The sequence below is a fragment of the Cydia pomonella genome, chromosome 4 (genome assembly GCF_033807575.1).
Source record: "Cydia pomonella isolate Wapato2018A chromosome 4, ilCydPomo1, whole genome shotgun sequence".
In the NCBI taxonomy this organism is placed as follows: domain Eukaryota; kingdom Metazoa; phylum Arthropoda; class Insecta; order Lepidoptera; family Tortricidae; genus Cydia; species Cydia pomonella.
In genome coordinates this window covers 1,456,301-1,472,002 of record NC_084706.1, presented here as the reverse complement: position 1 = coordinate 1,472,002, position 15,702 = coordinate 1,456,301, and the positions used below count along the sequence as shown (strand labels likewise).

The window sequence follows — 15,702 nt, the reverse complement described above, 5'->3', positions numbered from 1 at the left end:
TATCTCCTTGACACGTTTTCTATAAATGTCCGTGACTATTGGATTGTAACGATAGTCGACGGCGGATATCAGATTCGGATATAGTATTCTGTTCAGTATCATCTGTTAATGTAAACAGCGATGCTTGAAATGTAATGTAAACATTAGAATTTACGTAGATATGTTAGAAATTTGTAATAGAAACTATATTGAAGCTCCATTGCAATCTACAAATATAAATAGAACAGTACAGTCGAGTAAGTACATAAATATGTATACATTTCTTCACCTTAATCCATTGCAATAAGGTAAATAAATGTATACATATTTATGAAATCGACTGTAATACCTACATAATCGATGTACTTAGTTGTTTATAAATATAACATCTATGTGCTGCGTGTGCAGAGACTGTTGTACCCTTCAGCCGATTATTGGAATGCCAAAGCAAAAAAAACGGTTAAGAGCGAGTTCATTTTACTCGCGCACCGAGGGTTCCGTATAAACTTTGAATTACCTGACGTAACTATAAAGGCGAAAGACTTTTGAACAGAAGTACCTATACTAACTATAATTGTGTACAGCGCCATCTATCGGCAAATTGTCTCACTAATTTGCGCGATGTAATGCACGTATGTTGGTTTTTCGAGGATAATTATCTATCATGTAAAACGATTTCAAAAATTGATCTTTTATTTGAAAAAACTTGTATTTATGTAATCTTATAAAAATTTCAGGGGTAATAAATACACGTAAAGCTGGTTAAATTGCAAACTGGAATCGGAAAGGTTTTTAGGGTTCCGTAGCCAAATGGCAAAAAACGGAACCCTTATAGATTCGTCATGTCCGTCTGTCTGTCCGATTATGTCACCGCCACTTTTTTCCGAAACTATAAGAGCTATACTGTTCAAACTTGGTAAGTAGATGTATTCTATGAACCGCATTAGGATTTTTACACAAAAATCGAAAAAACACAATAAACTTTGGGGGTTCCCCATACTTAGAACTGAAACTCAAAAAATCTTTTTTCATCAAACCCATACGTGTGGGGTATCTATAGATAGGTCTTTAAAAATGATATTGAGGTTTCTAATATCATTTTTCTCTAAGCTGAATAGTTTGCGCGAGAGACACTTCCAAAGTGGTAAAATGTGTGCCCCCCCCCCCCCCCCTCGTAACTTCTAAAATAACAGAATGAAAAATCTAAAAAAAATATATGATATACATTGTCATGCAAACTTTCACCGAAAATTGGTTTGAACGAGATCTAGTAAGTAGTTTTTTTTAAATACGTCATAAAAATTAAAAAAAAAAAAATTTTTTTCATCAAACCCATACGTGTGGGGTATCTATGGATAGGTCTTCAAAAAAGATATTTAGATTCCTAATATTATTTTTTTCTAAACTGAATAGTTTGCGCGAGAGACACTTCCAAAGTGGTAAAATGTGTGTCCAAAGTGGTAAAATGTTGAACAAGATCTAGTAAGTAGATTTTTTTTAATACGTCGTAAATGGTACGGAACCCTTCATGCGCGAATCCGACTCGCACTTGGCCGCTTTTTTAAAGTCTGTTGATTTCAAGGGTGCATTTCTAAGCTTAAATCAAGTAACTTTCTCAATGAAACCGGTATTCTAATTAACTCCATTTTGGAGATGATCAATGATTTATTTTTATCTAATTAGGCCCCTACAAACGCGCGTACACTTGCCTTAGGACCAGTACCTAGTGTACATTTATTCGATAGCGTAACGTGACATACGCGTTTGCGTGAGTCTCATTTTGTATGGGATTTAGAAACAGCGCGCCAAACGGGACGATTTGGAAACTCAAAATCCCATACAAAATGAGACTTAACGAAAAACGCGTACGTCACGTTTCGCTATCGAATAAATGTACACTAGGGGCTCTGTTTAAATATTGATTTATATGTGTTTAGTATGAGTTTAAACATTTGCTACTAAACGCAAATATACTATCTCGTACATTCAATATTCGAAATGTGATTGGTATGTCACAGTTATCAACTGTTTGGTGGATTTAAATATATGGTCCGTGTTAAACAACAACGCTAATTATTACTAATGACGAAATAAAGAAAAATTAAATAAAAAATAACGAATCCATTCAGTTTGCTAAAAAATGCATATATCTAGCCATACGGAGTTAACGGAGTTTAAAAGAACGCCGTGTAGAAGATAATTAGTTACAGCACGGAACCCTACAGGTGAATGGTATTTTAACTAGTAACCAACACATGTTTCGATTACACCAATTTAGACACACCCCTTAATTAAGTCACGCCTACGTCCACAAACACGTAGTTTTTGGTAATTACTGAAACGTTAAACACATTGCTTTTCATTAGAATCAGATATGGGACAAAAACTTGCTGAATGGTTTGGAAACTGTCTAAAACTTTCATTAAAAAATCTAAAAACAAACCACATTAATGTTAGAGTACTTGCTAACTCTAACATTTACTTGATAGATATCTTGATAGTAATGTGAAACACGAAAGACGAATTCTTGAGATAAACTTGTTTTATTACTTATAACTTGATAGGTGTGCACACTTATATAGTAGCGAACGTGATTATTTAATGAATGAAAAGGCACAGGTAAATATTTATTTCGTTGAGTCATTATCACGGCGTACTCACAATGGTCTTGAACGTGCTATAGACTCATAGGCACTTAAGTTCTTTATGCCAATTACTACCATTTTCAAATTTTTTCAGATAACGAAACGACAGAAAAAATATGTAACTACTGACCTGACTACGAAGCCGATGGTCCGGGGTTCAAATCCTGGTAAGGGCATTTATTCGTGTGATGAGCATGAATATTTTGTTCCTGAGTCATGGGTGTTTTCTATGTATTTAAGTATTTATAAATATTTATATATTATATTTATTTATTTAATCTTTATTGCACAACACATTAAGGTACAAATGGCGGACCTAATGCCTTAAGGCATTCTCTACCAGTCAACCAATGGGTTAAACTAGAATTAGATTACAGATTGGTAGGTATATTATATATATCGTTGTCTAAGTACCCTCAACACAAGCCTTATTGAGCTTACTGTGGGACTTTGTCAATTTGTGTAATAATGTCCTATAATATTTATTTATTTATTATTTACTGAACCTGCTTACAAAATTTTACGAGAATCGGTTAAGAAATACGACCTGTAGAGGAGAACATCCGGAGATACGAAAGCAGTTTGCCCGAGTCAAAAACAAGATCTCCGCGTACACTTTGGTCAATTCAATATGATTCGGTCGGGTGATGATGGATGCCTCGCTTCTGTAGCGCATCAGAGATGTTTTCAGGGGCGCGCGTCGATTGTTTTCAGGTGACTTGCGTGGGCGCACCGCATCCCTGGTGCGCCGGGTGCGGGACAGTCCCGATACCATCTTGAGAATGATTGCGTATAAACCAGACTATCCCATAATGCTCCGCTGTGCGCTAAAATTGAATAGTTTTGCTACAACTGTATTATATCTATTTGTCTACTTTTAATGTGTTTATGTGGTGTTGTGTGTTTAATCTTTAACATTTCTATGTAGGTATGTAAATAACATGCAATAAATAATTTTGAAATTTGAAATAACCAATAGGTGAATGCCGTGGTCACATTTTTGTAAAAATGACTGAAGTTTTGGATAGCATTCCTTGCGATTTGGTGGGAGTAGGTACATGAATATCCTTTCAATATGAAAATTGCAGAACATTTCAAAATATTTTCAAAATTTCTGGAAACTTTCATGAGAAAAGCTCTGCAAGTTCCCACTTAGAACGTTCCCGTTTAGATTAAGGATTATTAGTATTATTCCTCAATATCCTTAATTGTTGACGACTGTTTCATTTAATATTTACGTACTCATTGGCGTCTAATTCAAGTGTCATATAGATCAAAACTAACTGTAAGAAGGTTTGGCAATAAACGTGCAGAAAAAAGACTGAGAACATTTCATGGGAGCTTTTCAATTTTTTTAAATTCTCTTTAGCTCATCACATAAATTAGTATAATAATAATTTTCTTAGCTTCCGAATTATCGAATTATTAATTATAGAAATGAAATGTATTACTTAGTGTAAGTTTTGTATAACAAGTGTGGCAGAACATGCATTCATGTAACCTACTTACTGACATGACAAATTGTACCATGTGTGTAAAGTTCTAGCAAAATAAATGATTTTGTTTCTGATTCTGACATTGCTAATTTTAGCAAATAACGCAATATTCAAAACTGTATACCTAGTGGTAATCGAATTAACAATCTATCTGTTTTGTCCTTGAATTGTGTTCTTCCATTAAAATAGACAGTCGTAATTTCGAACGCTCTATTTCATCAAATATTTTATGACATTCGTCCAACATCTGTTTGGGATGGTGAATTTGAAATAAATCAGGCAATTTTATGAGTGGCGATAGTCATTTGGTTTATTTTATTGTAGTCTCGACTGTCTGAGCCCCGAGGGTGTAACGCGCTTGTTAGGAATGCCCACAATTCCCGATGGAACATCACAATTTTTACGAGTATCTAATCTACCATGTAACCATCCACCTTTGCCCAGAGGGGGTATTAAATCAAACATTCAAAAAAATGGGGTTGTGAAAGCCGTTAGTAAATTAGTTACCAAACGTTGACATATATACATACATGTGTATACATAATATATGGAGACAAACTTACACAAATCGACATAGCCCCGAACTAAGCAAAGCTTGTGCTATAGGTACTAGGTGACTAGGTAAATATATAAATATAGATAAATACATTCTTAACACTACACGTATAAATGCATGCTTGTTCTCGTCTACGTGACAGCGTGACAAAACAGTATCCGTCATTTTCCATCCCGCGGTGTTAAAAAGTGACAGTTATTTTATCACGTGGATCCATAAAACTATCCATAAGACGCTCGGATATCGGAGTTTTTTAGATAAGAATAAAATTTAAAGTATGAGAGGTATGCAATAATTTTTTTTTATGCTTAATAAGTCCACTATTGACATCATATCCCGAGAATTTTGATTATCTGTTATAATCCAAACCCAAGTTATGAGGGTTCAAAAAAAAACGACGAAGCGCTTCGAGAAAAAGTAGTTATTGGCCTTGCGCTTCGCTTTAATTCATAATTCATAATAATTTATTTGCGAAAAAAGGAGTTACACTTTGCTCGTCTTGGCGGGGGCACGGAAGTGCCCCCAGATATATTAAAACGGGTCACTTGCGTATTTTGAGTTGAAATATTGCTCGATATGTTTCGCTCCTTAATGAGGAGCTTCGTCAACCGGTGCACGCGTTGGTGAACCGACGCAGACTGCGGGCTGCAGCTCTCCGCCTCCGATCGCTCCGAGTGAGTGACCCATTTTAATATATTTAATAAGTTTATATTTGGTTTAAAAACTGCTAGTTACCATTTATTGTGACCACTTTAACGAAACTACGCAAAATATAAATATAATTACAAGTCAATAGTTATACTAGAGCTACTGAAATCAGTGTTACAAACTGCACATGTGTATACCGCATTTTGATACAATTATGAGCCATACATGTGCGAAGTTTCTTTTTATGGTTCCGTAGTCAACTGCCTACTCTTATAGTTTCGCCACGTCCGTATGTCTGTTTGTCCGAGACTTTGCTCCGTGATCGATAGTGCTAGAAAGCTGAAATTTGGCATGGATATCTAAATCAATCAATCCAAAAAGTCCTAAAAAAGTCGAAAAATGAGAACAATTTTTAGGGTACCTTAGGGTACCATTTTTTTTTATAAATTTTGCTTATCTCAATAGTTATGGGGTATTGCTAGATAGGTCTTTCAAAATGAATAATGGTCTTCAAGAAGCATTTTTTGATAACGTAATTATTTTCGGAAATAATTACTCGGAAAGAAAAAAATGTGTCCCCCCCCCTCTACTTTTTGAACCATGCGTCCAAAAATTTAAATAGGATCTTGAAAGCTTAATAAAGACTTTCAATGAAAACTATAGCAAAAATGATCGGTCCAGCCGTTTTTGAGTTATTGCAAAAAGTTTTCTCTGCTTATAAAAAAGACAAAGCGCTAACGGAACCCTACACTGAGCATGGACTGAAATGCTTGGCCGACTTTTTAAAATACTGCTTCGCAAGCGGTACTTAGTAAGTTGCATCCTGCACCATTTTATCTTACAATGCAAAATACCATGTTTACCTCTAGATCTTAATTTTTGTACATTAACTTATGGCATAAGCGCAGATTGTAAAAATGAATGTGCATTGTGCACCCACATATGCACCCATACTAAATATCAGGCCAATTCGAACGTACACTGACATCAGAATATATGAACGATGTCATTTAGTTATCGTGCGTCTCACTCGCCGCTCGCGCGATTACATGCAGGTACGGACTAGTAGGTACTAGCGAAAAGCACGAAAACTGAATGATGATTCAGTTATCGTGCATTTCACGTCATTTAGGTCGTTCTGATGTCAGTGTACGTTCGTTCGAATTGACGTGAATGTGTGGTGACTATCACTTGTTGTCTTATATTATACGCTCCAGTGATCAATGGTCACCGCCTCTACTGTACACCGACTTCAATAAGGCAAAGTAAGACCAAGATGTGCTTAATATCTGTAACAAAAAATCATAACATATATTTACGAGTATGTTATTAACCTCGCAAAACAAGCACGTTATGAGGATAAGGAAATACCCGTGTAAATGCTCCCAGATTTATATCGGCAAACATATAAGCAGTCAGCTTGCAAGATTTTTGCGCCCTGAAAGCAAAAAAATATTTAGCTTTTCTACCATTTATTAAATAAGCAGCACATTAGGATAACAATGACATATAGGGTCATACACTTGCCTATGCTCCTGGTGCACTATCTCTCAATCATTCACCACCAAGTTGATAGCCCAGAGGTGTTAGAGAAGATAGGGTTGTTGGTTCCTAGGAGGGTACCGCGGGATGTGGACGGGGCGGTTGCTCCGCGCCGCCGGCCGTGTGTGTTGCTGCGGCCGTCCGCTCGAACGTGTTTCGCGAGGCACGCACCTACCACGCGTGCTTTATCATTGCTTCATTTGATGCTCACTCGGCACGATGACGCTGACGTGTTCGCCGATCGATTAGTACACTTGTGCAAAATTGGTAGAATATTTTTAAATTTTCATAAATTTGATTGACTGACATTGTATAAGGTAATTATGTAATCTGTTTTGACATTTAATTTAATTTATTTTATTTATATTGTTTCCCATATTCCTGATTTTATTTTCTTGTTTTCTTAAAGTGTAAGTAAAATGACAATTTTAAAAAGTTTTGACATTTTTATGCGCATGATTTTTATATTTTTGTATGTCTTTGATTCAGCTTTATTAATTTATTATTCTTGATAATTTATGTTTTCCTAGCATGTAAGTGAATTGGTCTGACACTGTAAACTTGCATTGTGTTCAATAAATAAAATAAATAAACCGCGTCCTACGTGGTCTTGTTGTGGACGCAAAGCGGTGCAGTGCGGCAAGGAAGAAACAACCCGTTGATGGAAATGTCCGACGTGAAATATCTTGAACCGAACTCGAAGCGACGCGGTGCGGCGCGTCGCGACTGCCTTGTCCTACGTACGTACTTACGCGTGTATTCTACGCGAAGCGGTGCGGCGTGGCGGTACACATGCATGGTTGTCATAAGAATACAAGAGTACTTACTGGCATCTTTCTACGCATTGGTGTGGTAGTATAAATATTCGAAAAGGTTTTATGTATAAGTAGCTTGATGCTAGAAAGATATCAACTTTATTCCAATAAAATAATGTTGATTTTTGTATCGGGTGCTACAGCAATTATTAAGACAGTTATTCTTCTATCGTAATTTTTTAGGATTCCGGACTCATAGGGTAAAATGGGACTCCATTGCAACAGGCTGTATCTCATGAACCGTGACAGTTAGACTGTTGAAATTTTCACAGATGATGTATTTCTGTTGCCGCTATAACAACAAATACAAAAAAGTACGGAACGCTCGGTGAGCGCGTCCGACTCGCACTTGCCCGATTTTTTTAGATACTATGCCTACAAACCAGCGAAGGGGCGTCCATTACCTATACTTATTTAACCCTGCCTTAAATTTTGCCTTGCCTAAAATAAATAAAAAAGCACTAAAATTTGTTATTTTTACCGTGAGTCGATAATATGAGATACCTCTACATGCGCCTCTAGCCGTGTCCATGCCGTGTCGCATTCGCTACTAACAATCAAACCAAGTAATTGTTCCCGCTTCGCGCCGTTTTGCGTTCACGTACGTAACGATCGCCCACCTAGGGCAATAAAGTTTGTTTCTTCTGCGCCGAACCGCGTAAGATATCGCGTAACAGGAAAAAAAGGTTTCCTGTTAATGTTCCCGAACGTTATGAACATAGCCTAATTTCTGATTGTCTTAAACCAGTCCATGCGTAGGTTCAGTCTGTACCAAAATTGATTTTACCAATGTTCTTACCTTTTGGATATACCTATAAAATCAAATGACCTAGAATCTATATTTTTTGTATGGCCCATAAGTAACACTAACTTACCTAGTCAAAATAACGAGTAAATCCTTCGCTGTTTTTACATCAACGGTATACCACTGACTGTTATAGATAGCACTACTCAAATCCATGCTCTGAAATTAAAAAAAATATTAGTAGCTATCTACTATGTATACAATCTTTAATTAAATGAATAATTGAGTTAATATTTAATTTAAATCCAGTAACTGTAATGTCATACGATAAATAAATAACTATACTATCAGCACTAATAAAAGTAACGGATAAAACAACGCGCCAAAAGTATCTGCCGCCCTGCCCGCGTAGCCAACATGCCAATCGTTCACGCTCCGTAGCGCAGCGTAGTCATCTCTCTCTGTCACTCTTCCATAATAGTGTGACAGTGACAGTTGTGTTTCGTTTGCTAAGGAGCGTTAACGATTGGCATGTTGGCTAAGCGCGCTGGAATACTTTCCAAATAGAGATATATGTATCTCTACATACAGTTCACGTTCGAAGTTATCTGGCACAGTTTAATTTAATTATTCTACATAATATTTCATTTTGTTAAGGCGAAGGGTAGGGCAAGCTCTTTCCATACAAACTTTGTGTGCGTTTTTCTTCGTTTGTGTTTGCGCTAAAGTTATTATTTTTGGTAAATATGCTTATTTTTCTGTTAGCTTGATGTAGTATTTTTTTTTTTATTATTATTTTTTGTATCTTTGTATTTTTTTTAATAAAGAAAAATTTCTACATTAGGTTCTGCGTATATCCAATATATACAAGCAAAAAACGAAATTAAATGCTATAGTGCCAAAACTAATAAATAAAACTTGCACAAGGTTTGTATGGAGAATGCCTTGCCCTACCTTGCGCCTTAAGCAAAATAATCGTCTAAAGTATACCTATAGGGAGCTTGCATGAACTGTAGGAGGCAGCACAGGAGCCGTCAGATTTTTGGCGCGAGGCGAAAATGTGATGTTTTTTGTTCCGATGTAGCCCGCAAGATGGCAGAACCTACTATGCACAAGAAATCATGTGACGTGTACATGTGCATGTTTATGGTTCCGATTAAGGCCACAAGATGGCAGACCCTCCAACGCGCACGGTCCCTATACTCGTATTACTTTTGACACGTAGTCTGATCCACTACTCTTAATGCTGACTATACACAACACTTATATTTTGAAACGTAGTAAATGACAAACGCATATATACAATAATAGTAGTTGAAGTGACTGCTATATAATGAAAGGCATTAAATTACGAGGGTGGGATCATACGAGTGTTTTGAAATTTATGTACAGTCAGCATCAAAAGTAGCGGATCAAACAAGGTCTTAGAAGTATCTACCATTCTGTAATAACTTAACAAACAGTGATGGTTTTATTTCTAGAACAATCAAGACTGTAAATGATATACTTTTGAATGAAAATTTTAGAGATTTATCTATATTTGGAAAAGTTATCCGGGATGTCAGATACTTTGGCGCGTTGTTTCATCCGCTACTATTGATGCTGACTGTACCTACCCCTTTGTAATAGGGCGAAAAATGTAAAGTTATCTTTGACGTCGACTGCACTATCTAACTATTAGGTATACTCACAGCTCGTGAAACCTTATCACCATAATCGCATATTAGGTATATTTGGAGCAAGCATATGAACAGGAAACTGAGAAAATTACTAAACATAGCCCAGTCCACATGAGCCTGAAAAAAGCGGGTAATAGCAATAACTTTTACTCTGTACAATTTTAGCAAAGCTTCTTATGTAAATGAAACGTGCCACGGTTTAAATAAAGTTGACCAGAGAGCTTCGGGGAACGATTTCATTTCAGAAATGTGGTGAGGCAGACAGTGATTCAGTCGAAATATTATATTTTCTGTTAGAATTACATGACAATGACCTTACCATGATATTAAACCCGGCCAGGCAGAGCAGCAGGGTGCTCGACATAAAGTTGAACAGAGCCGACTTGGAATACACTGTTTCAATTAAATTGCAGCATCTGTAATGATAATGTTCATTGCAGATAGTCTACATTAAAATGTATATCAAACTTAAGATTCCATTTTGAAATAACAAGTAGGAGAAATCAAACTAAAAGATTATCTTTAAAAGTTTCCCAAAGGTTTAATAGGCAGTCATAAAAGTATAAAAATATATGCATATATATGTTATATGCGTATATATATATATAAAAACATGTTAAGTATTTAATATAGTGTTAGGGTCAAATTCCCCGGTACCACACTTGCGCAAGTTACTAAATACCTATATATAGTAACAGGTTTGATATTCACTCTGACTCCCTGCCCAAACTAATAAATAAGTTCACTAGTTAAGTAACATTTATTACTCAGTTTTCATTCCATATTTAGTTATAAATTTAAACAGTCGACATCAAGGTTGCGCTTTGCTCCTTATTCTACAATAGTAAGGTGTTAAAATGTGCCGGCTTTGTTGTTGACTTTACTTTTTTTAATTATTTTCATTTGGTGTTTACCAGTAATTAGTTATAAATTAAGAATGTAATTCATGTTTGTATAGACATATGTTCCAATGTAATAAGTGTTGGAGAACCTTTAAATAAAATAAAGTATTCAAGGGCAAGATTAGAAGTATTACACAGATAAAAAAGATATCTTAATTCAAAACGCAAAACTCTCTTGCGCACGGTTGCTTAAATAAAATAATAAATTGCTTAGTCCAATAAATATGTCTTGAGTTAAAAACAACATAATTTTTAAAAGGAGAATAAAAATTATTTAGTTTTATCTTTACACATTTTTAAAGCGAATGGTAGTGATTTGAGTTAAGATATTAATTATTCGCCGCAAGAAAAAAAAGTCTTAGAAAGAGATATAGCACGCTCTTAAAAAACGGTTTTATCTTGAGTAACTCTACCTCAAACCAAAAATATTACCAAATTCCAAAGAAGAACCACCAAATTTTTCCTTTGAGACTTTTAAGTTTTTAGGCAAGAGCGATTAATTCTTGGTTTGATGTTTTCAATTTACAGTCAAGAGCTAAAGCTTTTTTTAAAAAGAAGCACCAAAACTTTGGTTTGAGACTTTTAAGTTTTTATACAAGAGCCATTAATTCTTGGTTTGATGTTTTCAACCTACAGTCAAGAGCCAAAGCTATTTCAAAGAAGAAGCACCAAAATTTTCCTTTGAGACTTTAAGTTTTTAGACAAGAGCGATAAATTCTTGGTTTGATGTTTTCAACCTACAGTCAAGAGCCAAAGCTATTTCAAAGAAGAAGCACCAAAATGTTGCTTTGAGACTTAAGTTTTTACGCAAGAGCGATTAATTCTTGGTTTGATGTTGTCAATATACAGTCAAGAGCCAAAGCTATAAAGAAAAAGCACCAAAACTTTGGTTTGAGACTTTTACATAAAATAGTATCAATAAATTTGATGAAGGGGACAAGAGCGCTGGTGGCCTAGCGGTAAGAGCGTATGACTTGCAATCCGGAGGTCGCGGGTTCAAACCCCGGCTCGTACATTTTGAGTTTTTCGGAACTTCTGTACGAACATTTGATATTCACCAGTCTCTTTTCGGAAAAGAAGAAAAACATCGTGAGGTAACCGGGCTAATCCTAATAAGGCCTCTAGTTTAACTAGTGCCTACGCCAATTCTCGGGATTAGTTTCCAAGCGGACCCCAGGCTCCCATGAGCCGTGGAAAAATGCCGGGACAACGCGAGGAAGAAGAAAAAGATAAAGAGGATTATTGAAAACTACAAAGATTTCAACGAATGACGAAAACCATGCTGGTTTAAGAAAATTCATTCTTTATTCAAGACATACTAAACTTGGCGCTAAGAGATTTCAGCTCTAGATATAAATAATATCATATTTCACATTGAGTAACGCACTCTTGAACCAATACTTTTTCTTGTTTTTATGGAGAAATATAATTCTCAATTCAATTATGAGTATCTAACCCCAAGAAACAAAGTTTCTTGGCACAAGTTCTTTAAATATTGCACTAAGACAGTTAGGTTCAATTTAAAAAATACAATACTTAAAACAAAACGTAAACGCTCTTGGTGAGAATAATGAGCTTTTTAAAAAAAAACTTTTTATAGCTCGGATAGAGAATTTATTTTTTTAGCTTAAATAATAAACTTTGAAATATTTTATATCTTGACGCAAGAATTTTATTGTTTCCTTATATAGGAAACACAAAATGTCTTGACACAAGAGTATTTACTTGGCTGGAGAACTATTTTTTTTCTGTGTACTAAGATTCTTAAATTATGCTTACAGAGGTATAAATACAAATTTTCCAACCTTATAAGTTCTCTGTGTCGACTAATGCAGGCTCGAAACTTCTCGTCGTATTTGTCATTACCATTTTGGAGCCGTATTCTTTCATTCGGTGTTATAATAGTTTCTAAACAATGGTAAAGTAAACGGAACTGAACTTGTACATAAGTACAAAAAGTATAGTACAAGCAATCCGGGCCGAACACGGTGAACAGAGCAAATGTGCCTAGAAAAACAATCATATCATATATGAAACATAACCACGAATTTACAACATCAGGTTAAAAAAATAGAAACTAAAAACGAATCGTAAGTAGTAGGTAAAAAAACAACGGGTTGCACTTAGGGAGTGCCGGCAGAAGTGAAAACTTGAATATTAACGTTGTGCATTTTGATTTGATATTTTGGAATGGTTAGGGAATAATTTTGCACGAATTGCTTTAATTATCAGTATAAAAGTACTATCATTTATGTGGTAAAATACAATATTCATTTAAGAAGTGCGCTATCGTACACAAACATGACAATTTATAGTACATTAAAAATTTAACACTTCATAACTATTACAATTCAATGACATTGTAACAGTTTTTCGATCAGGTGACGTGTCCGTCTTACGAATTTTCAATCTGTCGGTCACGTGCCCTGTCGCGAGTTTATCATTTTTTCGCCATCACAAAAAGTGCACAGCGCTGCTAAAGAAGTTTTCATTTCAATAAACCCAGTTATAACTATATTCGTATACTCACCACCGATCACATGACGAATATATATAAAAGGGTAAATCCTCAGATCGAACTCGTTGAATGGGTACATAACTAGAAATGGAAGTCTCAACTCTACTTTACCGGACATCCAGTATGTAAATGCCATATTAGTAAGGGGACCACACATGAACGCAACAAGCCCAGTAACGTTTACAATGGTTACAATGTTAATAGCCAGTTGGAGTTTGCGGACCATATTGCGCATTTCTTCTGAAGCGGTGAGACTTCTTTGAATACTGGAGTTAAAGTCAGTTGACTGTAATTTACGCAGTGAAGTGATCAAATCATTTATATGGTGGCCGTACTTTATTCTATAGTAAGTTTTGGCGCTACCTAATAAACAAAGAGCAGCGCAGGGGGCGCAGTAAGTGGCTTCAACAAACTTTTTTTCCATAATGCTTTTTACCATCCAGGCTATTTCCCCTAAAAATTCACAATATAACATGCTATTGAAAAAACAATAAAACTTTCGGCTCCATATTCTTTCCATGAATGTCTGATTACTTTCTTTATCATCAGTCTGCAATCCTATAATTCGTATAATTCGATTTGTTTTTTGTAAACTCTCTTCAAAGGCAACTGATTCAAATGACATAATTATAAATAAGGTGTGGTATTCGTACTCTTGCTATGAATGTTACATTTTAACTATTTCTTATGAAAATGTGTCTGTCTTAAGTAATGGTTCAGATATGATAATTAAGCAATTAGTCCTAATACTATGTACAGTCCCAATTAATTACATTAATATTTAAGGGGCTCCCCGTGGTTTTCATCGATGTTTGACAAGTTTTTAATCGTTACTCCTACATTTGCACTACAGGTAGAATTATAAGACAAACGGCTATCGGTTCTTCAACTTTTATCTCCATTCTGGTCTGCCGGATTCTGAAAGAAATGAAAACTTTTTTTTTATGATTTTTTAAACATTTTCTAAAACATGCACTTTTTTCTTTATTCGTTTGCTGTGAAGGATCTTATATATACGAAATCTACATATTTGGGTTTATCTTTGACGTCTCTAAAACTAGTCAGAGATTTTAAATTTTAAACTAATTACACAAAAGCTATAGAAAACCAGTTTTATGGCCTAAAATCATTCAACTTTGATGCCAAATATCTCGAAGACAATGAACTTCGAAGTAAAGCAGTTTCTGGTAATATAATAAGCTATAAAAAATATTAGAAAACTAAGGGACTCAGATCGAAGGTCATGGGCGTTAGGAAGCCCCTTAATACAATTTAGTAAAAGTAGTTAAATGAAAAGAAAGCAGTTATGATGTAATGATACCTACTCTGATAATAAGCTATAATTATACTCGCACTATGAATAGGTGTACAATTGTACATACCTAAATAATATAGTTAGGGTAAACCAAAGTAGTACTTACTACAAGGACTCAAAGCTCTACACAATAAAAATTTGAAATGTTCAGACTTGGATGTATACGAGTAAGTACCTACTTAAATACAAAAATATTAGAATTGTAAAGAGGGATATTAGGAGTCATGGCGTGACCTTTGCGAATTGAATTTTTTTTTGTATTCACATTGACATTGTCAACTAGATCCTAGATCTTATGGATTGGAATATACCTACTGCAAATATTACTTTATTTATGATGAAAAAAGGATACATTTTGAATAAAATTAAATGATGACTACTTATAAAATAAAACTACTAAAACTAAACCTACCTAGAAAAAATAAAGATACCTAAAACAGACCCTGGCCTCTTGGCAGGGTGCCCATCACGCAGGCAGCATTCCCACGCTGTATCGCGACGGCAAGCCTTTGCGCGAGAAAACTGCCTGCGCGAGGGTCTCCCGTTGCCTCCCTCAATCGCTTTGCAAGCTCCCTGTGGAGCCCACGCGCACCTTTGCCCCACGGACCAAGTGTCTCGACACCAAAAGCTACGAATTCGTAGTTGGTGCCGAGACAGCTATATTTATTAGTTTTAAAACGCCAAGGCGTCAGCCGCCGCCCTGGCGTTTCTGCTGGTCGCTGACAAGTAGGAAGCTGCCAGCGTATCGGCGCAAGTAGCGTCCCACACCAGCGCACGGACCATCCTCCAGGGCATCAACGACATCCCGTCGGGGCGCTTACCATCGTCCCGCACGATCTGGGGCTCCAGATAAATAAAAATG

At 35.7% G+C, this 15,702-nt stretch overlaps 1 protein-coding gene across 1 annotated transcript; it reads right to left on the bottom strand.

Annotated features, from left to right (window-relative positions):
• Positions 1–6,261: 6,261 nt before the first annotated feature.
• On the bottom strand, positions 6,262–14,477 carry LOC133517424 (odorant receptor 4-like). Its single transcript, XM_061850739.1, has 7 exons — positions 13,433–14,477; positions 12,813–13,071; positions 10,425–10,521; positions 10,118–10,222; positions 8,557–8,645; positions 6,696–6,762; positions 6,262–6,613 (listed from the first exon to the last, which is right to left on the bottom strand). The coding sequence occupies exons 1-7, from the start codon at positions 14,148–14,150 to the stop codon at positions 6,545–6,547; spliced, it is 1,404 nt and encodes a 467-aa protein (XP_061706723.1). The 5' UTR covers positions 14,151–14,477; the 3' UTR covers positions 6,262–6,544.
• Between the last annotated feature and the right edge of the window lie 1,225 nt (positions 14,478–15,702).